Consider the following 20,081-nt stretch of genomic DNA (forward strand, 5'->3'; position numbering starts at 1 on the left):
TCTACATGATTGCATATTCTTGTATGGTAGGTAAGGTTATAAATTTCATTATGTATTTATATTCTAGTAAGTTATTTTACAGAAGCAGAGAACATGAATATCGATCACGAGATATCTTTTACGGAACAACAAATTGTAATATATATATATTCTTTTTTTTTATAACGCGAGAATTCGCAGTCGCTATTTGAAAGTGCGTACTAGGTAAATTCCCGACCGAATCTATTATCCTGCAAATTATGCTAGGTCCGACAACCAAACCACGTATCCAATCCAAATTACTTTCATGGATAAACCTCAATTACAGATCTGGCCCCTAACACAGGACTAATCTTATACTTAGTGAAGCCAGCATCTGTGAAAAGCTTTGCCCATTCCCTCTCACTTCTTTCTTTTCCAGTTAAATAAGTCATCATCACCATATCGAACAAGAGTTGAGCTTCTTGGATGATTTTGTTGTTGTCTCCTTTGCCCTTATGGCCAAGAACTGCATCGATTATTATCACTTTTCCCCTTTCTGAGATTGCTTCTTTGCATTTCTTCAATATTCTCACACAACTTTCATCGTCCCAGTCGTGCAATATCCACTGTATGTCACATTGACATACCACAAACAATAGATTAAGTTAGTACCGCTCTAATTAGATCGGTTGGTTGAGAAGATTAAAAAGACTTTAGATTTTTATAATTACAAATTATTTCTCATAAAACAAAACATTTAAAGTTGCTTGGTACTTTGAAAAATATTTGAAAAAATTAGGTGGATTTACATCACATAAGAATTTTGATCTGATATCATATTAAAATGATCATCTCACATAAAAATTTATATTTTGAAAATTAAAAGATCGCATAAAGGAGAGAAGGTAAAACTTACAATGAAGATCGAATAAGAGATATGAGGTATACCTTGAGGAGGATGGCATCACTGCGAGGAATATTGTCGAACATGTCTCCTCCGACAAATGTCAAGTTATGTGTCCCTTCCAAGCCCGCTACGACTTGTGGGAGATCAAGAACAATGCATTTCATCGCCGGGAATACATCTAGGATCGCCTTTGTTGTAGTCCCGACACCCCCTCCCACATCCACAAGCAACCCGACCCCCTCGAACACTTGCTTGTAATCTTTAAGCAATACATACATCACAAGCCTCGTGTCACGCGACATACTTTCATTAAACAAGTTACCCAATCTCGAGTCGCAATTCCCAAAGTGTTCCCAAAAGGTCTTTCCATGCGCGACCTCAAAGGCCGACTCATGGTGCTCGCCAACAAGCCATTCCCTCATGTAATGCCCGGCCTTCGCATTGACCGGGTCCGTAATAAATTGTACAAGTGGTGCAACAGCCATGGGATTATTCCTTAGAAGGAGATGCCCGGCCGGGGTGAGCCAATAGCGCGCCTCTTCATCATCCGGCTTGTCGGAGGTGTCGTGCTTGACAAAGAATTTAGAGTGGACGAGCAAGCGCATCAAGCGATGGATGCAATGCGACTTTGCTTTGTTGATAGGAAGCGTGTCGACTAATTGGGATAGCGACATTGGAGTTCCGTGGCGATGGATGATGTCTGGGATGCCCAAATCGATCGCGCAACTTATAGACATGGAGTGTATGAAGGAGAATGTGTGGTTCCACACTTGAGCTTGAGCCTCAAGTAGTTCTCCATTATTAGAAAGCTCCATATCACCATTAAGCTTTGCCATTTTTCTAGCACTTGATATTGTTTGTCATTTGGCTTTCTAAGCCTATATATATATATATATATATATGATATTATATTGTATAGACGGTAGTTATAAAATTAATCTCAGCGTAAAATAGAGTAGATATCAATCTACACACATTATATTGAATGACAAAATATACTCTAATCAGCATCCTAACTATTTCGATATATATATATATATTATTCAGCATCTTATCAAATGTTAGGATCTTTTGTCAAAATTCACAAGTTTACAAAAATTCACACACACACACATGCATGTATATTCCATGGATCTGTGTTTCTTTCGCCAAGTTTCTTCAAATTTTTTTATCACATAGACTTTGTATTTCTCGAAAAAAAAATATACACATTTTTTTCTCATAAGACATTCCATCAAATATGATTTTAATACTAAATTCAAACTAATTTTTCTTAAACTCACCAAAAAAAAAAAAAACACACACACGTATACATTCCAGATCCTTATATATATATTGGTGGTAGATAGTACATATAATTTGTTGAACTAATTAATATACAGTTTTTTTTTTAATATAAAAAATAAAATGAAAAATCTAATAAAATAATTGCAATAATTTTGAATTTGGTTGGGTTAAAATCCACAGGCTTCACGTTGATTTAGGTCCCTTCAATGTTTGATATTTAATTGTTATATAAAAGTATGTGGGACTTGTTCTTAGCCAACTCTATTATTAAGGGGGAAGAGGATTGTGTGTTGATAATTGATTAATTACATATATAGGAGAGCATTAATATATAATTTTAGTTTTATGATTAATTGTATAAGAAAATGAAATTTATTGCAAACTTGTGTCTCTTCACTATTTATCCAATAATTTGAGTCTGTGTTGTCTTTGAATTCTTTATAAATAATAGTTATATTTAATTGCCCAAATGCAAAATAATTTGAGTTTCATTATTGTTGGAAAAAGAATAAACTTAAGTTTCACACCGGAGAAATAAAAAGAAATATATATGTATTTTTATTTTAAGATAATATTTAACTTTACATAGTTTGAACCCTTTTGAAAAGTTTAAAGTGAAATTAGACCCGCTGCACCACGCCGATTAGATGATAAATTTATAAAATATATTCGATAAATCGTAAAGTGAAATTAGATCCATTACACGTCGATTAGACGATAAATTCATAAAATATATTCGATAAATCATGCAATATGTGTGGCGCGAATTTACCGAAAAAGGCTGGTGAGACAGCTCACCTATCATTCTTTTCATAAATTCACCAACGCGATCAAATACGTATATCAAATATTATGAACCGTGAAGTCTCCCACGTGCACATATATATATATAAATATATACATGTACTGACAAAATGATTCACATAATATCACATTAGCATATTAATCAGAATCGCATCGCATGCAACATACATACCTAATTTCTTAAAATTAAATTCCTTACTGTTTACCTCTTATCGGTACTCGTTAGCTTTTGCAATCTCACTCAAATCTCCTCCAATGTACACCAGCCCCATTATTCACTCAAATCAAATCAGATAAGCTATATGTTTATTCACATGAGCTACCTGCTTATTCAAAAGCTAATTTCTATAATTAGCTCGATTGGTTTCAAACTTTTATATTTAGTAGAATACAAGATTCTATATAAAATTTTTATACCTCATAATATTTATATCGTCCAATTATTAAATAAAAATACTTAGAGATATGAATAAACAAGCAGGTGCGGTACAATGCCGTTTTCAATTTGGCTCGGATCGATACGAAATTCTCATAATATAATGCTAAGACTACGAATAGACTATTAGCTAATGAAATTCGTTGATTAAATAGCCAAATAGCCATTTATGAATTTTTAAAAAATTTTTAATTTAATATCTTCAATATCTAAATTCATATTAAAATTTATAATTAAATACTACGTATAATAAGGAATACAATATCAAAGTCAGAATCGAACGGCTAAATCTTTTTTTTTTCTTTTTCCTTTTTCTTCTTTCTTCTCCTTCTCGTTTCTTCCTCTCCCTTCCTTCGCAGGTAATGTTTTGCTTGTTTATATATATATAATTATATTATTGTTGATGCAAATTTTCAACAATAAAAAGTAAAACCCGAAAATAGAAATTATCTTCAAATTTGATAAAATAAAATGTCTAAGATTAAGAATCCCTAGACACTATACGATACATAAATAAAATAGGAAAATAAATACTACAGACTGTAAAAGTAAAATGGTGATCCCAAAAGAAATTCATTGAATTTGATGTCGATTGAAGATGGTTTCTTTAGGTCATGAACAGACCTATTTAAAACCTATGTCAACCGCCACAACCAGATTGTGTCTTCATATCCGCTCGCCGGTTGTAACTTCTCTCAACCGTCTTAGAACTGTTTTTCGTCCGACCAGCACACCTGCTACTACGTCTTCTCTTGCTCGCCTTTCACTTGTTCGATCCACTCGCCGGTTGTAACTTCCCTTAACCGTCTTTTCAGACAGTTCATAAATCACCATCCGACTGAGAAACTGTCGTATGTTCGGTTATAGCAACCGCCGTCAACCGCCCACTAATTCCTCTTCTATTGACACGTGTTTTAACTGTTTCACCAACCGCTCCCACCAGTTACAGAACCCAACTGGCTCGACCGACCGCCTCTGGGCATCTTACCTCCTTAAATGGACGGCTGGTCCCGAACGACTACTCAACCGCCCGGCATACTTTAGACAGATTGCAGGCTGACCGACTGCCTGGACCATCCACCGACTGAACCTACCGAATAACCTAACGATTGACCAACCGACCAATCCAAATACTAACTGGCCACTAGACCAAACGACTAAACAGTTGCCCACTCGAGCGACCACCATTCAGTCCCTTCAAACAGCTGAAACAACCATTTGTCCAGACGGGTTTATCGATCGCCCAATCAAGTGATCACCATCCAGTCCGTTCAATCGCCTGAACAACCATTCGTCCAGAAGATTCATAGGTCGCCCAAGCAAGCGACCATCATCCAGTCCCTTCAATCGGCTCAACAACCATTCGTCCAGACAATTCATCGGTCGCCCAATCAAGCAACCACCATCCAGTCCCTTTAAACGGCTGAACAACTGTTTGACCAAATGACCTGCCAATCAATCAGGTGATTAACAGGTTGCTTAATTAAGCGATCAATTAACAGATCTTTTTTTGTCCTGACCAATTAACAGACCTTTCCTGTTGTCCGACCTCCGTATCTGCCATCTCATCTTTCTTCGCCCGACCTCCTTTTGTCCGACCTCCGCCCTCTCATCTTTCTTGGCCCGACCTCCTTTTGACCGACCTTCGTATCGGCCGTCTCATCTTTATTCGTCCGGCCTTATCTTGTCCGACCTCTCATCTCATCCTTCTTTGCTCGACCTTATCTTGTCCGACCTCCCATCTCATCCTTCGCCCGATTTCATTTAAGACCCTACTACCATTACCAGGCCCATTGGACTATACATTAATCCAATTTATAAGCTCATTCTCAAGAAATCCTATACATTAGTTTTTTCTTACTCAACAATTATATTATATTATTATTAACGTTATTATATATTATTATTATCCTTACCATCGTTATTATATTATTATATTTTATATTTATCCTTATCAATATTTATTGGTTTAGCAGTCTTTTTAATCATAATTAATAAATAAAATAAAAATAAAATTTATTTTAAAATATTAATTTCTTAATCCTAAAATATTATAAAAATATTTATTTACTATAATAATATTATTTTATATACTTCGAAATCGGGACATTACAATTTCTTATATCTTTTATAGAATAAAAAATGAACGAATATAATATTATTTTTTATAGTATAAAACATATGTGATTTAGCCCGCTTGGTGCTCCACCAGCCAATAGATCGAGTTGGATTGTCTAAATCATAATTCTACTCCGTGGTAGGTTGATTCGCAAACAATTTATTTATTTACGAATTACGATGAATTATGGGCTAATTTAACCGTTAATCCATTTTAACCGCTATCATAGCGATTGTATTTTCTAAATTAAAATTGTGTAAATGAAGTTTGTAGATGGAAGATAACTTAATATCATCGAATTCTTAAATTTCAATGCACTATAAATTTATTAAGAAAATACATTTACTGTTAATATCCATGAATTTATTGTTGTATATATTAAAAATAATTGTAAATATTTAATAAGATAAGGTGTTAAAGGACATAATTTTGCAACTTGCCCTCCAAAGCTGCTATAGGTTTCTCACTTTATGGATTATTTTCAAGTATTTAAATAATCGATCCACTCGTGGTTTTATTTATTTTATTTTATTTCAACATGCAGTCAGACCATGTGATATTCATTAATTGCTGCTGTCTGTTTCCTTTTTTTCTAATAATAATTAGCCAAAAAAAAAAAAAAAAAAATCACTAGGGAAAAAACAAATTGCCAGCTGCGAGGCTAGCTATTTAATGGACTATAATAATAATAATACTAATAATAGTAATAAGGATCAATAATTTTGGGTATGTATATTTTGGGTAAAATATTAATTAATTTTGTTGGGATGGAAATAAGTGCTACTTCAATAAATCCTCGTAACACCGACTTGTCAATGAAATAAATGAAAGGATTTCAAAGCAATAAATGACAAAGGTATTTGTTTACCCGGTTCGGATATAAATCATCCTACATTTACTAATCCAGGAGATGTCCATTAATCAGTGCTAATTAATAACAAAACACTCAAACCTCCACCAACCCAAACTACATATTAATTACCTAGGAAATTCCCTCCACAGACATAAGTTGTTACAAACGCGTACTAACAAGCGATATATAGTTGTGCTGCACATAGTTCGAATGTTCCCCTGATTGCAACTTCGATCTTCGTTCAATCTCCAAGTTTCTCCGGTAGGAATACAGTGTAAAACACTCACTTAGTACCTGGAGGTGGAAGGGAAATGGTTGAGAGGATAAACACAATAATTCTCTTACTACCCAATCTCTCAAAATCACTCACACTACTTCCCACAAATCTCTAGCACTGTTAAACACACCACAACAGCCATGAAATGACATGCAATAAATTCTTTTTGATCCAACTAAAGAATGATGTTGTATCAAATCAGTTCTGATCACAAAAGGACAAATTCGAGATGTCCATTTTGTCTTTAAGCGGCTACCAAACTTGAAGGGATACAGGGGCTGCATGATTGGATTTAACCAGCAAGTTCAGAGTTGCTGTTTTTGAAAGCCAACGACCACAGAAGCATAAAGTGGTTTTTGTCACTGGATGTTTAGGTTTGAGATTAACTTAACAAATTTGATTGTATGTATAGCTACCACTCTTTTAGGTGAAAAGAATATGTTAGAAAATTTCTATGTTGTCGAGATCTTGTTGGAAATATATAAATAAATTTTTGTATTTAAATTAAAATACATGTGATGCAGATCTAGTTTGGATTTGTGTAATATTGGTTCACTTGGTTTGAGTATGTGAAATTGTGTTTGAACGTTTATCATATTTTGTTAGAATAGATAATACTCCACGTTTTAACTGAAATTTACGTGTGAAATTTTGTCTTGAAATTAATAAATATCTAAACCAAAACAAACACAATCTGGTATTTTTAGCTATATATATATATATATATTATAGAGATGGTACTAATAATCTATAAAAATGATATATTTAATTTGTATGTGTTACGAAAATTTTCAGGAAATCAAGATGAGATAATAAAGACAAAAGAACACAAGAATTTGGTAACCCATTTCGATCACGATGATCTACGTCTGGGGGCGCTGCCAAGCCAGGAATTTTACTATAAAGTACGTAGGCACGTGTTAAAGTGAGAATACATGGATATTTATAGCCTAAGCCTTTGACAATAATATCCAAATCATATATCTAAAATCTAAAATATAATATCCAAATCATATCCCTAGATTTTAGGATATAATCAGGCTTCATATCCTAACAATCTCCCACTTGAATACTGATTTCATCTTCCACTTCAACATACCTCATCCAATCTCCACTCTCCACCATTCCGTGTTCTGATTCGAATCATTCCTTTACCTACAATTTTCAGTGTCTCATCATCTCCAAGATAGACAACACCAAAATTACCTGTGGTATAAGATTCCATGATTCTCGAATCACTGCATGAGTGGAATGACGCTCGACCAAAATCCATGACTCCATTGAACTGCTGACGCTCAGAATCAGCGCATCGGATATCTCCTCCGTTGCGTTTGCTGAACCCTGATCCTTCTCCGGCGCCCTGCACTGTCGTTTCAAATGCCCCTTGCAATTCCAATATACCACTTGACTTGCATCTTCCTTGTCCTTATTCTTCGACTTCAACTTTGACCATTCTTGATCTTCACCTTTTCCTTTTGCCTCAAATCTAAATTCAGTCGAGACATTCTCCCAAAGGGTTAGTCGAACCGCACTCATCGTCTTCCTGTCGATCTTCTTGTATTCGGCTTCATCCATGTCTTCGAATTTCTCCTTCAATACCGCATCTAGATCTTTACCATACATGTAATCTTCTATCGGCATATTTCAGAAATCGAAGTTCATACCGTCGAATACCTTGACAACATGACGATCACCCATCTTGACTCCCACAAACAAACATAAGGTTCACTTGATATGAGAGCACATCGGATATTCCGCTGCGTTTGCCGAAACCCTTATCCTTCCCTACCAACCTTGCACCGCCTATCACAAAGGGACTCGCTGCCTGACCTACAAGTCGGGACCGACCCAACACCGCCAGGAGACTTTCGACACAAGGCACCTCCGCAGGTCACAAGGGATTCCCACAACGATCCAACGCCCGATTCCTCTCAATCCACCCTATCAACGAACTAGGTTCTGATACCACTTGTTATGAGAAAACGAGAAAGAAAGCAAATAAAGAACACAGAGGTTTTACGTGGTGGTGGTTCGATGACGGTGTGTCAACCTACGTCCACGGGTAGGAACCGGAGAGATTTTATTATACTGATTCAGAGATTTACAATATGTCATCCGACTAAGAACCATAGTTGTCTATTTATAAGCACCTCAAAACACCCTAAACCGTAAGCCTATTTGTTATCAATTAGGATAAGCCCAAAAGGAATCCTGCCAATTGAAAGAGCCCTTTCGCTTTGGTTTATGGTCGGGTAGACTGCTAAATCCAAGTCACGTTTCAACAATTATAAAATATTATGTTAAAATATTATATATGTTTATTCAATATTTGTCTATTTATATGATTTTTTATTTTTATTTTTATAATTTACTAAAACATTAATAACTTTTAAAAAATATTATTGATTTTGTCATTATTTTACACAATGCCACATTTTTTTTCTTTAATATAAAAGAAACTTTTTTATTTTTATCCGGTCAAATGAGTATGAAAATCATACTCAATTAAAAAAAAATATATATTTTTTTTATAAAATATTATATCAAAATTTTATTTAAAATAATATTTAATTTCAAAATACAATTAAATAAATAAAAAAAATTGATATTTTATGCCTTGTAACATGCCTACCACTATGTATTGATTATTATAATGGTCCCATGGTTCCACCATTTTTATGTTGTCTTAATAAATTGCCAAAATGAAAATGATGCTGACACAACACTTACCACAACATCAACATGGGTCTTACCCTTACCCTTACCCTTACCACAAGTCAATTATTGCATTAATAATAAAAGGACAAAAAATGAAAAAGTGGAAAATAAAATCTTACAAAAGGGCAGTTGGATCCTAAGGTCCCCATTTGTTGCTAAGTTATAGATATCTGATCTGGAAGTTGCCAATTTCCTGTCCTCTAAAACTTGCTGCTCCTTTTATGGTGCGGGTTGCCCTTTTCAGTCCCGACGTTGAGATACTCTATGTATATAATAATTGCTTAATATAATTCATTTATGTACATTCCTTTTCTATATATATATATATATATATATAAATTAGAGAAAGTTTGTTTAGTTTTTTTAGTATTAGGTGTTTTTTAGCTTGAAATACAAAAAAAATGAAAATATTATAAAAATTGATATTTTATGTGGTTTAGTAATTTTGAGTATTTTTGTTTACTTATTATTATTATTATTATTATTATTATTCTTCTCTCAGTCCCTGTCCAAATTGGTCATTTGAAATCTTTTAGTAGATTAAAAAATAATAATATTTTAATAATTAGTAGAAGTGTGTAATAAATTTTGACATTTTTATTCTTTGATTTTATGTAAAAATAATTATATATAATGATATATTTGTAATTTAGATAAAAATTAATGGTATTTTGATATTAATATATGATTACTTTTATTAAAATAAAAAATTAATACTTTAAAATAAATAAAAATAATATTTTGAATTAGGGATATCACGGTTGATGTTAATATTTACTCTAGTTGATAAATAATTACAACAAATTTATAGTGCATTAATTGTGGATAAGGATGGTTTGTTTGATATTCCAAGGCAATGTCGCACTATATACGACAAGCTACGTTATCAATCATTTAAAAAAAAAAATTAAATTGTGACAAAAAAAGATATTATTTTCTTCTGGCCATAACACACATCCAATTTAAAGCTAAAATAAAACTTAAACCCTAAAAATCCCCAAATAAAATAAACAAACCCATAGTAATAAATAATAACTTTATTGTTGATTGAAACATACATCCCAAGGATAACATCGTAACCTTGGTAAATCTTACATTGCAAATCATGGAAAATGAAGTAAAGATGATACGTACGCAATCCAAACTAACTTAATTAATTATAAATTAGTAATTAATTTCAAACGTAAACCTCAATAACGGATCTTGCCCCTAAGACATGATTGAACTTGTAGTTCGTCAAGCCTGCATCTGCAAAAAGCTTTTCCCATTCTTTCTTGGTTCTTTCTTTCCCTCCCAAATATGTCATTACCATCATGTCGAACAATATTTGAGCTTCGCGGACAACGTCCGTGTTGTCGTTGTCCGCTTTGTAATCGTCGCTAAGTACCATGTCGATTATTATTATTTTCCCTCCTTCCGGTAGCGCTTCCCGGCAATTCTTGAAAATCGTCTGACAATAGTCGTCGTTCCAGTCGTGCAATATCCACTGTCAAAGTACCATGTCGCAAAGTTAGTTACTATTAGGGCGTTGAAGAAAAAATTAAACGCATTGGATCCAATCAGAACTTTAAAATTAACTGAAAAGAAAGAAAAAATTTATTATACCTTGAAGAGAATAGCGTCGCCTCGGGGAATTTGTTTGAGCATATCTCCGGCGACGTAGGTCAAGTTGTGTGTCCCTTTCAAGGAGCCTACGACGCGTTCTTGATCAAAAACAATGCCTTTCATGCCGGGGAATACGTCGAGGATTGTTTTCAAGGCCGTCCCGACATTCCCTCCCACGTCCACGAGCAAATCGATCCCTTCGAATATATGCTTGTACTCGTTAAGCAAAATGGACATCACGAACCTCGTGTCGCATGACATACTTTCGTTGAACGAGTTGCCAATTTTGGGATCGCTCGCGGAGAAGCATTGCCAAAGTGTCTTCCCGTGCGCGGTCTCAAAAGGCGAATCCTCGTCCCCGGCGACAAACCATTTGCTAATGTGGCTCCACGCTTTCAACGTCTCGTGGTTCAACATGACCGGGAAATATGGTGCCACGGCCATAGGCGCATCCTTTAAAAGCAGTGCCCCGGCTGGACTCAGGGAATAATACGGCTCGTCGTTTCCGGACTTTTCGTCTATGACGAAAACTTTGGAATATACGAGCACGCGCATTATGCGATGGATGTCTTGTACCTTCGACTTGGCAAGGGGAAGTTCCTCGACTAATTTGGAGTGTGGCATGGGACGACCGTATCGATGGACGATGTCCGGGATGCCCAATTCGACCGCGCAATTTATGGCCATGGTGTATACGAAGGAGAATGTGTCCTTCCACATACGAGCTTGAGCCTGAAGCATTTCTTCAGTAGTACCAAGCTTCGCATTACCGTTAACCTTCGCCATTTTTGTGTAAGCTAAGGTAAGCTAAGAGATGTTTTTTTTTTATTTTTTTGCTGTGGTTTGTAACGGTTTTGCACATTCAAGCATATATATAGGGGTCAGCATTCAATTATTATTATTATTATTTTTTGTCTCAGTTCAATAACTTTAATAAAGTACATATTTGGGGGACTGGTAGGGATGGAAATAGACCGACCCTGTGAAGGCCCATGGGCTGGCCTACATAAGTCTAGTCTGATCTGATTTATTTATTAAAATGATAGAGTTAAAAAAAATTTAAAGTCTTTTAAATTAACAGGTCAGCCTATTTAATATTATTATTTTTTATAAAAATAATTTTTATAATTATATATATTAAAAATAATTTTCTATCTAATAATAATATTTATTAAATAATTTTAATTATAAATTTATTATAAAAAATAGATTTTTTTAACTTTTGTATATATTAAATAATTGTTTATATTTTATTTATTTTTTTATTTCTAATCAAATTTGCAGATAAATAAATAAATAAAAATGTTATGTAATTTTTTAAATAGATTTGCAAACCAGGCTAGACTTTTAAAAAGGCCATACTCAGACTTTTAAAAAGAAAATTTCAGGTTTACAAGCCAGACTTAGGCCATATATTTTTAAAATAGGACAAGTCTATTTATCCAGAGTCTGGTTTAGCTTGTCCTATTTCCATCCCTAGGCGCGGGTACAATATCATAAGAAAAATATGTATTTTTTCTATCACAAGTTAAAAGTATTTGTTTATTTCGTTTTTGTATATCTATTTAAAAATATTAATTTTTTATTATAGTAAAATAGTTATATATTAATATCAAAATAATTTTTAATTTTTAAACATATAGACCAAAATTTTAAAGTTATTTTTAACTTTTACTATCAAATAAAATATTATTATATGGGTAGAAAAAAATATATAGCTACATATATATATATATGTTCTATAGTCCAGACCACATACAATATAGAAATATACAATACATAATTTACAATCGCACATAAATCTGCATTGATTGTATAAAATAAATCATATTAATTTGAGTTAGTCAACATATATATATACTAAATATATATAATACTTATTTTTATATTGTCAAAATTATATAATTATTATTTTTGTTTATCTGCTATACTTATGAACAATTTTAAACAATTTTATTTATCTACAATTTTATTATCATTCTTCTAGTTAATAATAGTGGAATTACTACTATTTTTATTATATATGCTGATTGGATTAAATTAACTGTACGGATAATTTTATTTAACATTTTGTTACTTAAAAGTGTATGCTATTTCTCTATTCTTTTTACGTTACTTTATAAACAGTATTTTCTTCATTCAATTATGCTAAGATATTTTTATGCAGTCTTTTCAAATCAATCTAAATGTTCAATTAATAATTACCCAATCCAAACTATATAATTGCTAACAATGTCTTAAATTACTCAAAATCTTAAGACTAAATACACTCTTAATAAACAAATTAATAATATGAGAAGTATAGATTCATATCACTTCAGGTGCAATAATTTGATTTTCGCTATAAGAATTTAAATAGGTAAAATAAAATGAGAATTATGTCGCACAGTAAAATAGAAAAATATATATATATATATATTTTATTCGAATGATGCGATAAGATAAAATATTATTAATTATTTTTTATGAAATATTGCAAAATATGTGATATAAATCAAAATAAAAAATAATGCAACATATTTGTAACAAAAGAGAGTATTAGATACCATATTTAAAAAGAATATAATGTTATATAGTAAAAAAATCCACCCACTTTTAACATATTATTATTATTTATAATTATTTTAATATAAAACAGAATATTTCACTCCTTCGAAACCACGTGAGCTCTTCAATCGTGTGCCGCTCACCTACCCCGATTAGCTTACAGCTCTACCTACACCTGCCAAATACATAATTTATTTTTGCGTCCCTACACGAAAGCCCCACAGTATCAATTAATTATAGACGCCCCCCCAAAATTATAAAAGCAAGTGGGGCTACCCTAAATAATTTGAAACCTACACAAAATAATTTGTAATTCAGTGTGTTTTCACAACTACTTACCCTTTCGATCAATCATCCCACCAACCCCCCGGGCCCGCCCCTCAAATTTAAAAGGAAACGTGTCACTAATAGTTTCCTCTCGCACTATCTATTTTTGTTGATTTTTTAATTTTTACGGTAACAAAATTCATTATATTTAATAAAAAATATATTTATCAAAATTTATTATTTTTATAAAAAATTCATTACCTTCAATAAAAAAAAATTAAAAAGAAATTAATTTTTCTTTTTTGAAATTTTAAAATTTTAAAGTTTAAATTTAACAAATTTATCTATAAATATATTTAAATTTCATTAACAATTTTTTATCTTTTTCGTATTCAATTAAACAAAATGGCTAGTTAAAATACTGATCATTTCAATAAGTTCTTAAATTAAATTATTGGACATGATTTGACAATAAAAGCAATAATTTTAAGTTATGTTGTTAATATATTTATTTTATACGTTTATATTATATTATTATTATTTATTTTTATGTTATTTTTAATTAATATATGCTGATTTATTTTGAATAATTTCAATTATTATATATATTAATATTTAAAAGTTAAAATATCATTAGACAATAAAAATATATATAAATAAATACATTATTTATATATATATATATATTATTATGTAATAAAAATATATAAAAATAAATAAATTATTGTGGATTTATAAAATAGTAAAGGTAATGTATTAAAGGTGATTTATTGGAACGGGTGATAAATGAAATAATTTGAATGTTGAGATAAATACAATGTTAATGAGATAGATAAAAAAATAATGGAGTAACAATAATGACTATACCAATACTCTAATATGATTATTATTCTAATAATGATGAAAATAATAATATTATATAAATCTTAGTATAATTAGTAGTAGTATTTTTTATTACTATAATTTTGTTTTTATATAATTTAATTATTACTAATGATATTTTAGTAGTATTACTTATTAAATATCAAAATAAAAATACTATTATACATAAAGTGTAATTATTAGAAACAAATATAAATAAATAGACATCTCAAATTATTTAGATCTTTTTCCAACTCATAAATTTATCATTAATATCACAAAAAGGTAATCAATTCTATTTTAGTGTAATTATAATTATTCATAAAATATTTATATTTTTTATTATAAAAAAAATAACTAAAAATATACGTTCATATTAAAAGTAGTGTAAACAAAATTGAGCATATTTTTAAGTGACCGGAAAGAGTAACATTTTAAAAGAAACAAATATATATGTAACTATAATATCTTAACATACTTTATTATTTATATCTAAATCATATCTTATATCAACATATATTATATTTATACTTAACATATTATGTAACTACAACAAACTATATTTATATATGAATATATTGCAAAAAAAAAGGACTTATTTATCAACAACATATTATCTCTTAAAAAAGTACATAAAAAAAATTCTCTCAACAATATATTTAATTATAGAAAACACCATATGAACAACGGATAAAAATAAACACGATTAAAAAATTTGATCAAAACCTAGCATGAAAAAATTGTGCTTTAATCTAAAAAAAATATACTCCGAAAAATTTGGGCCACGCCAATCCGACATGAAAGATCAACTCTATTGGGCCTAGGCCGATAAAGGTCGACCGTGCTTAACTATAGGCTTATATATACAAGAAATTGGATTAAATTTTGATTATAAAAAAAAATTCTAGTATATGTCGAACTCATTTGCAATGTTTTGAACTTTGTCTTGTTATCTCGATTGCATCATAATGTAATGTAAAAATACGAGTGAACGAGTGAATGAGAACCCAATAGATAAAGATTTTGAATGCGAATAAAAACGAGTGAAGTGAAGAATAGATCATAGATTTATATTTATATTTATATATTTCTTAAATGAAATACTAATAGTTATATGTAATTTCTTAAAGGTATATATTCTACGTGTGACATTTTGTCCCATGCGGCTAAAGAATAGAAATAAAATATTTATAAATATGTGATATATATTTTGCTAGTAAACTAAATACATGAATATTTTATTACAATTTTTCATATATCAAAGCGTCTGATTATTCTTACAATACAATACAATACAATACAAATTAAAGATACGATAAATAAACTAAGAGAACATGAATTAAGAATCATGGACAACCAAATCAGACCTCGAACACATCCAATCCAAATTATTTTCATGGATAAACTTCGATTACAGACCTCGCACCTAACACAGGAGTAATCTTATAGGTAGTGAAGCCAGCATCTGTGAAAAGCTTTGCCCATTCCCTCTCACTTCTTTCTTTTCCTTCGACATAAGTCATCAACAATAGGTCGAACAACAGCTGAGATTCCTCGATAATGTCGTCCTTATGATCTCCTCGGCAAGATTCATCGTTCAAAACCATGTCGATTATGATCACTTTCCCGCCTTCCGACAGAACTTCTCTGCATTTCTTCAACACTCTCGTGCAATTCTCATCGTTCCAGTCGTGCAAGACCCACTGTCGACCACAAGGCAAATTAGTTAAGGATTTACAATACTAATCGATCCATATATGATTGTATTTTGTAAGATGGCGGTACCTTGAAGAGTATAGCATCACCGCGAGGAATGTCGTCGAACATGTCTCCTCCAACGAATTTCAAGCTCTGTGTCCCTTCCAATCCAGCTACAACAAGTGGGAGATCAAGAACAATGCATTCCATGCCCGGAAATACATCGAGGATTTCTTTTGCTGCTGTCCCAACGCCCCCTCCCACGTCCACTAGCAACCCCACCCCCTCGAAAACTTTCTTGTAATCTTTAAGCAATACGGACATCACAAGCCTTGTGTCGCACGACATAGCTTCGTTGAACATGTCGCCCAATCTCGACTCACTCCCTGAAAAATGCTCCCAAACGGTCTTCCCGTGCGCGATCTCAAAGGGCGACCCATTGTTTCCACTAACAAGCCATTGGCTCATATAGTGCCACACTTTCACCATTTCCGGATTCGACATGACTTGCAAATATGGCGCAACAGCCATGGGATTATTTTTTAGAAGGAGGTCTCCGGCCGGAGTGAGCCAATAGCGCGCCTCTTCATCCTCCGTGGTGTTGAGTTTGATGAAGAGCTTAGAGTGGACGAGTGAGCGCATCAAGCGATGGATGCAATTTGACTTCGCTTTGTTGATGGGAAGTGCGTCGACTAATTGGGATAGCGACATTGGACTTCCGTGGCGATGGATGATGTCCGGGATGCCCAACTCGACGGCGCAATTTAGAGCCATTGTGTGTATGAAGGGAAATGTGTTGTTCCATACTTGAGCTTGAGCCCCAAGTAGTTCTTTACTCTCTATATCAACATTAAGCTTTGCCATTGTTCTAACACTGATTTTGTTTAGTGATGTGATATGCAAAATTGCAATTTCTAAGCACATATGTATGTAATATATATATATATATTGTCACATATAGGAGGAGTGTTCAATCTTCTAGTTAAATCTTTTGTCACAATTCACAAGTTTAGCGTACTCACACTTAACCTTTTTTCGTCATTCAATAATTCAATTAGTCAAATTAATTCAAGTACAATTTAAATAAGAATTCAATATTGTCGATAATATCAACAATGGTGTCTAAGTGAATAGCTAAAGTTTAAATCTTTAAGTCATTTTTGCATTATCACTTGTCTATTAATATTCTAAATTGTATCTCTTAAAATATATTCAAACTCAAGTATTTGGAGTAGCTTCTAGAAATGCTGTGACGACTCAAGGTTTTAATTATGCCGCACTACAAATTACTTGATACAATAAATTAAGAAAAACAAGGCAGTCCGGTAGACTTTTCTATGGATAATAAACTAGTTTCGACATTTTTCGTGTCGTCTTATTTTTTCCAAGTCAAGTCGTATAGAAAAATAATGGGCATCCTCTTCACACGAGTAAATTGCAAAAAATATCACACACTTATACACTATTATCATTTTTGTCTCGTATTTATCTCCATGGCAAAATATATCCCACATGTTTACAAAAGTCGTTATTTATGTCCTTTTCTCGCGCGTGAAATTCACACCAAGCGTTTTTACGCGCGGCCACGCGCGGTCAAATGATAGAAATAACGAATTTTGAAAACATGTATGATATATTTTTCCAGAGAAATAAATACAGGACAAAAGTGATAATGAGGTATACGTGTGAGATATTTTTTGCAATTTTCCCCTCTTCACACTATTCGTTTGTCAATCATATTCATAAGGAAACTTAATTTGTCATCTTCGCTAACAAGCAAAACTAAATGAACAAAAGTTTTTGAAATCAAACTAAGTATAAAACAAATGAAACGAATGAAATATTAACCAAATCTATCGAAATCCTGATTTATATTTATACTTAAAAGAATTTCAATTATTGAAAGTATTAAAATTCAAACTCAATTTAAGCACAATAAAAAATCGATTGACTCAAGAAAGTAACGTATTTTACGGATAATTCTACTTAAATAAAAATAGTTAAATAAAATATTTTAATTTAATTTAACTCAATATAAATTAAAGAAACATAAATTAAAAATAAATTAAACCCACATAAATTGATAATAATCTATATTAATACTATTCTAGATTTAATTAAATAACTATCTCTAAAATAACTATTAATGACTATGGGTGCGTTTGACAATTAGCTGATAGCTAGCTGATTCAATTAACTGTTAGCGGTTAGCTGATTCAATAAGCTGGTTTGACTAGCGATTCAATTAGCGATTTGTATTAAAGTGTTTGGTAAAACAACGGTTGACATTAGCTGTTTATACGTAAAAATGACTATTAAGAATATTGATATGTTATATTTAATTTTGTTAATTTTGGTTTGAAATTTATGAGAATTTTTGTTATTAATTATTGAAAATTATAAAATATTTATTTTTATTTTTATTATTTAGATTTGAAAAAATTATTTTTACTAAAAAATAATAATTTTTTATTAAAATTATGTAAAATATGAAATAATAAATCTTTCGTGTATATTTTTATTATGTTAATTATTATTTTAATATATATAAATAAATTAATAATTTTTTTTCTATTTGATTTATTTTAAAAATTTATATATTTTACAAATAAAATAATTTATATGTAATGATTAATAATAGTAATTATTTTAAATTTATAAAAATAAAAATATAATTTAATAAATTAAATATATTAAAAATAATTAATAAATACTGCTATAAAAATATATTTATATATATAATAAATAATTAAGTTTTAAAGGTAAATAAAAAATAACTAAAATTAAAACAAAGAAAGTTGTAGATGAGCTTTTAAAAAATGAGCCTTTAGATCCAAAAAGCGTCGAATAAGCTATTTCCCAAATATGCTCGTATCTAACTTACTAATAACCACGTATCTTTCAGTAAGTTCTAGAATAAATATACATAAAATAAATAAAAGTTGACTAAGTATAGTACAATAAATTAAATTGCAGCGACAATAAATGCATGATTTATTGTTGGAATTGTTGCCGCTGAAATTAAATGTTGTTGGATAAATGCCGCTTTATTATCACTAAATAAATTTTTTTAAAAAAATAAATATAAATATTTAAAAATATAATAATTTTTTATATTAAATTAAAATTATATATATATAAATCAGCTGGCTTGTTCTAATTAATTTAATATGTTTCAGAATACACCTAAATTGAACATTTTTAATAAATATAATTGGTTTACTTTCTCCTTTTATGTTAACCTCGTCGGTGTTGACTTTTGGCCGCGGGTATTTTTGCTCCAAAACTGAATTTGGGCTCACAAGATAGTTTTAAAGCAAAATCTCACCTTAATAAAAATAAACATTCAATAAATAATTATTTACATAAAAATAATCTCTTATAAATTAATTTAGTTAAAATTAAATATATAAATAATATATAAATGACAGCCTAAAATATAGTTAAAGAAACATATTAATTTAATTAATTTATACACCAAAATAATTATAATATATATCTAAAAACTAATAAATTAATATTTTACATATAAAATATAATAAATATAATTATTGGAATAAATTAACATAAATAATATCAAAATTCTACATAAATAAATAAATATAAATGATAAAATATGTCAAAATCAAGAGTTATCATAAACGTGTGTATGTATATTACATTTGTTTATATGAATGTATTTATTTTTTAAAAATAATTGAAGTATGATAATCTTACGTTTGTAAATATCGGTAGAAATAT

General features: G+C 30.8%; 3 protein-coding genes across 3 annotated transcripts; all 3 read right to left on the reverse strand.

Annotated features, from left to right (window-relative positions):
- Positions 1-78: 78 nt before the first annotated feature.
- LOC127254210 (chavicol O-methyltransferase-like) lies at positions 79-1,802 on the reverse strand. Its single transcript, XM_051279181.1, has 2 exons — positions 910-1,802; positions 79-587 (listed from the first exon to the last, which is right to left on the reverse strand). The coding sequence occupies exons 1-2, from the start codon at positions 1,702-1,704 to the stop codon at positions 285-287; spliced, it is 1,098 nt and encodes a 365-aa protein (XP_051135138.1). The 5' UTR covers positions 1,705-1,802; the 3' UTR covers positions 79-284.
- An 8,579-nt stretch (positions 1,803-10,381) lies between these two features.
- On the reverse strand, positions 10,382-11,802 carry LOC127254212 (chavicol O-methyltransferase-like). The gene is made up of 2 exons (XM_051279182.1): positions 10,968-11,802; positions 10,382-10,848 (listed from the first exon to the last, which is right to left on the reverse strand). Exons 1-2 carry the CDS (start codon positions 11,751-11,753, stop codon positions 10,540-10,542), a joined length of 1,095 nt encoding a protein of 364 aa, XP_051135139.1. The 5' UTR covers positions 11,754-11,802; the 3' UTR covers positions 10,382-10,539.
- Positions 11,803-15,911: 4,109 nt separating this feature from the next.
- LOC127254748 (chavicol O-methyltransferase-like) lies at positions 15,912-17,242 on the reverse strand. Its single transcript, XM_051280011.1, has 2 exons — positions 16,428-17,242; positions 15,912-16,345 (listed from the first exon to the last, which is right to left on the reverse strand). The coding sequence occupies exons 1-2, from the start codon at positions 17,202-17,204 to the stop codon at positions 16,037-16,039; spliced, it is 1,086 nt and encodes a 361-aa protein (XP_051135968.1). The 5' UTR covers positions 17,205-17,242; the 3' UTR covers positions 15,912-16,036.
- Positions 17,243-20,081: the final 2,839 nt, after the last annotated feature.

The sequence above is a fragment of the Andrographis paniculata genome, unplaced genomic scaffold (assembly GCF_009805555.1).
Source record: "Andrographis paniculata isolate CXL003 unplaced genomic scaffold, ASM980555v1 Contig52END, whole genome shotgun sequence".
NCBI lineage: Eukaryota > Viridiplantae > Streptophyta > Magnoliopsida > Lamiales > Acanthaceae > Andrographis > Andrographis paniculata.

Coding starts and splice junctions, on each gene's coding strand:
- LOC127254210 (XM_051279181.1), bottom strand. CDS start 1,704: ATGGCAAAGCTTAATGGTGATATGGAGCTTTCTAATAATGGAGAACTA. Junction 588..909: donor GTGATGCCATCCTCCTCAAG/GTATACCTCATA, acceptor TGTGACATACAG/TGGATATTGCACGACTGGGA.
- LOC127254212 (XM_051279182.1), bottom strand. CDS start 11,753: ATGGCGAAGGTTAACGGTAATGCGAAGCTTGGTACTACTGAAGAAATG. Junction 10,849..10,967: donor GCGACGCTATTCTCTTCAAG/GTATAATAAATT, acceptor GTACTTTGACAG/TGGATATTGCACGACTGGAA.
- LOC127254748 (XM_051280011.1), bottom strand. CDS start 17,204: ATGGCAAAGCTTAATGTTGATATAGAGAGTAAAGAACTACTTGGGGCT. Junction 16,346..16,427: donor GTGATGCTATACTCTTCAAG/GTACCGCCATCT, acceptor TGTGGTCGACAG/TGGGTCTTGCACGACTGGAA.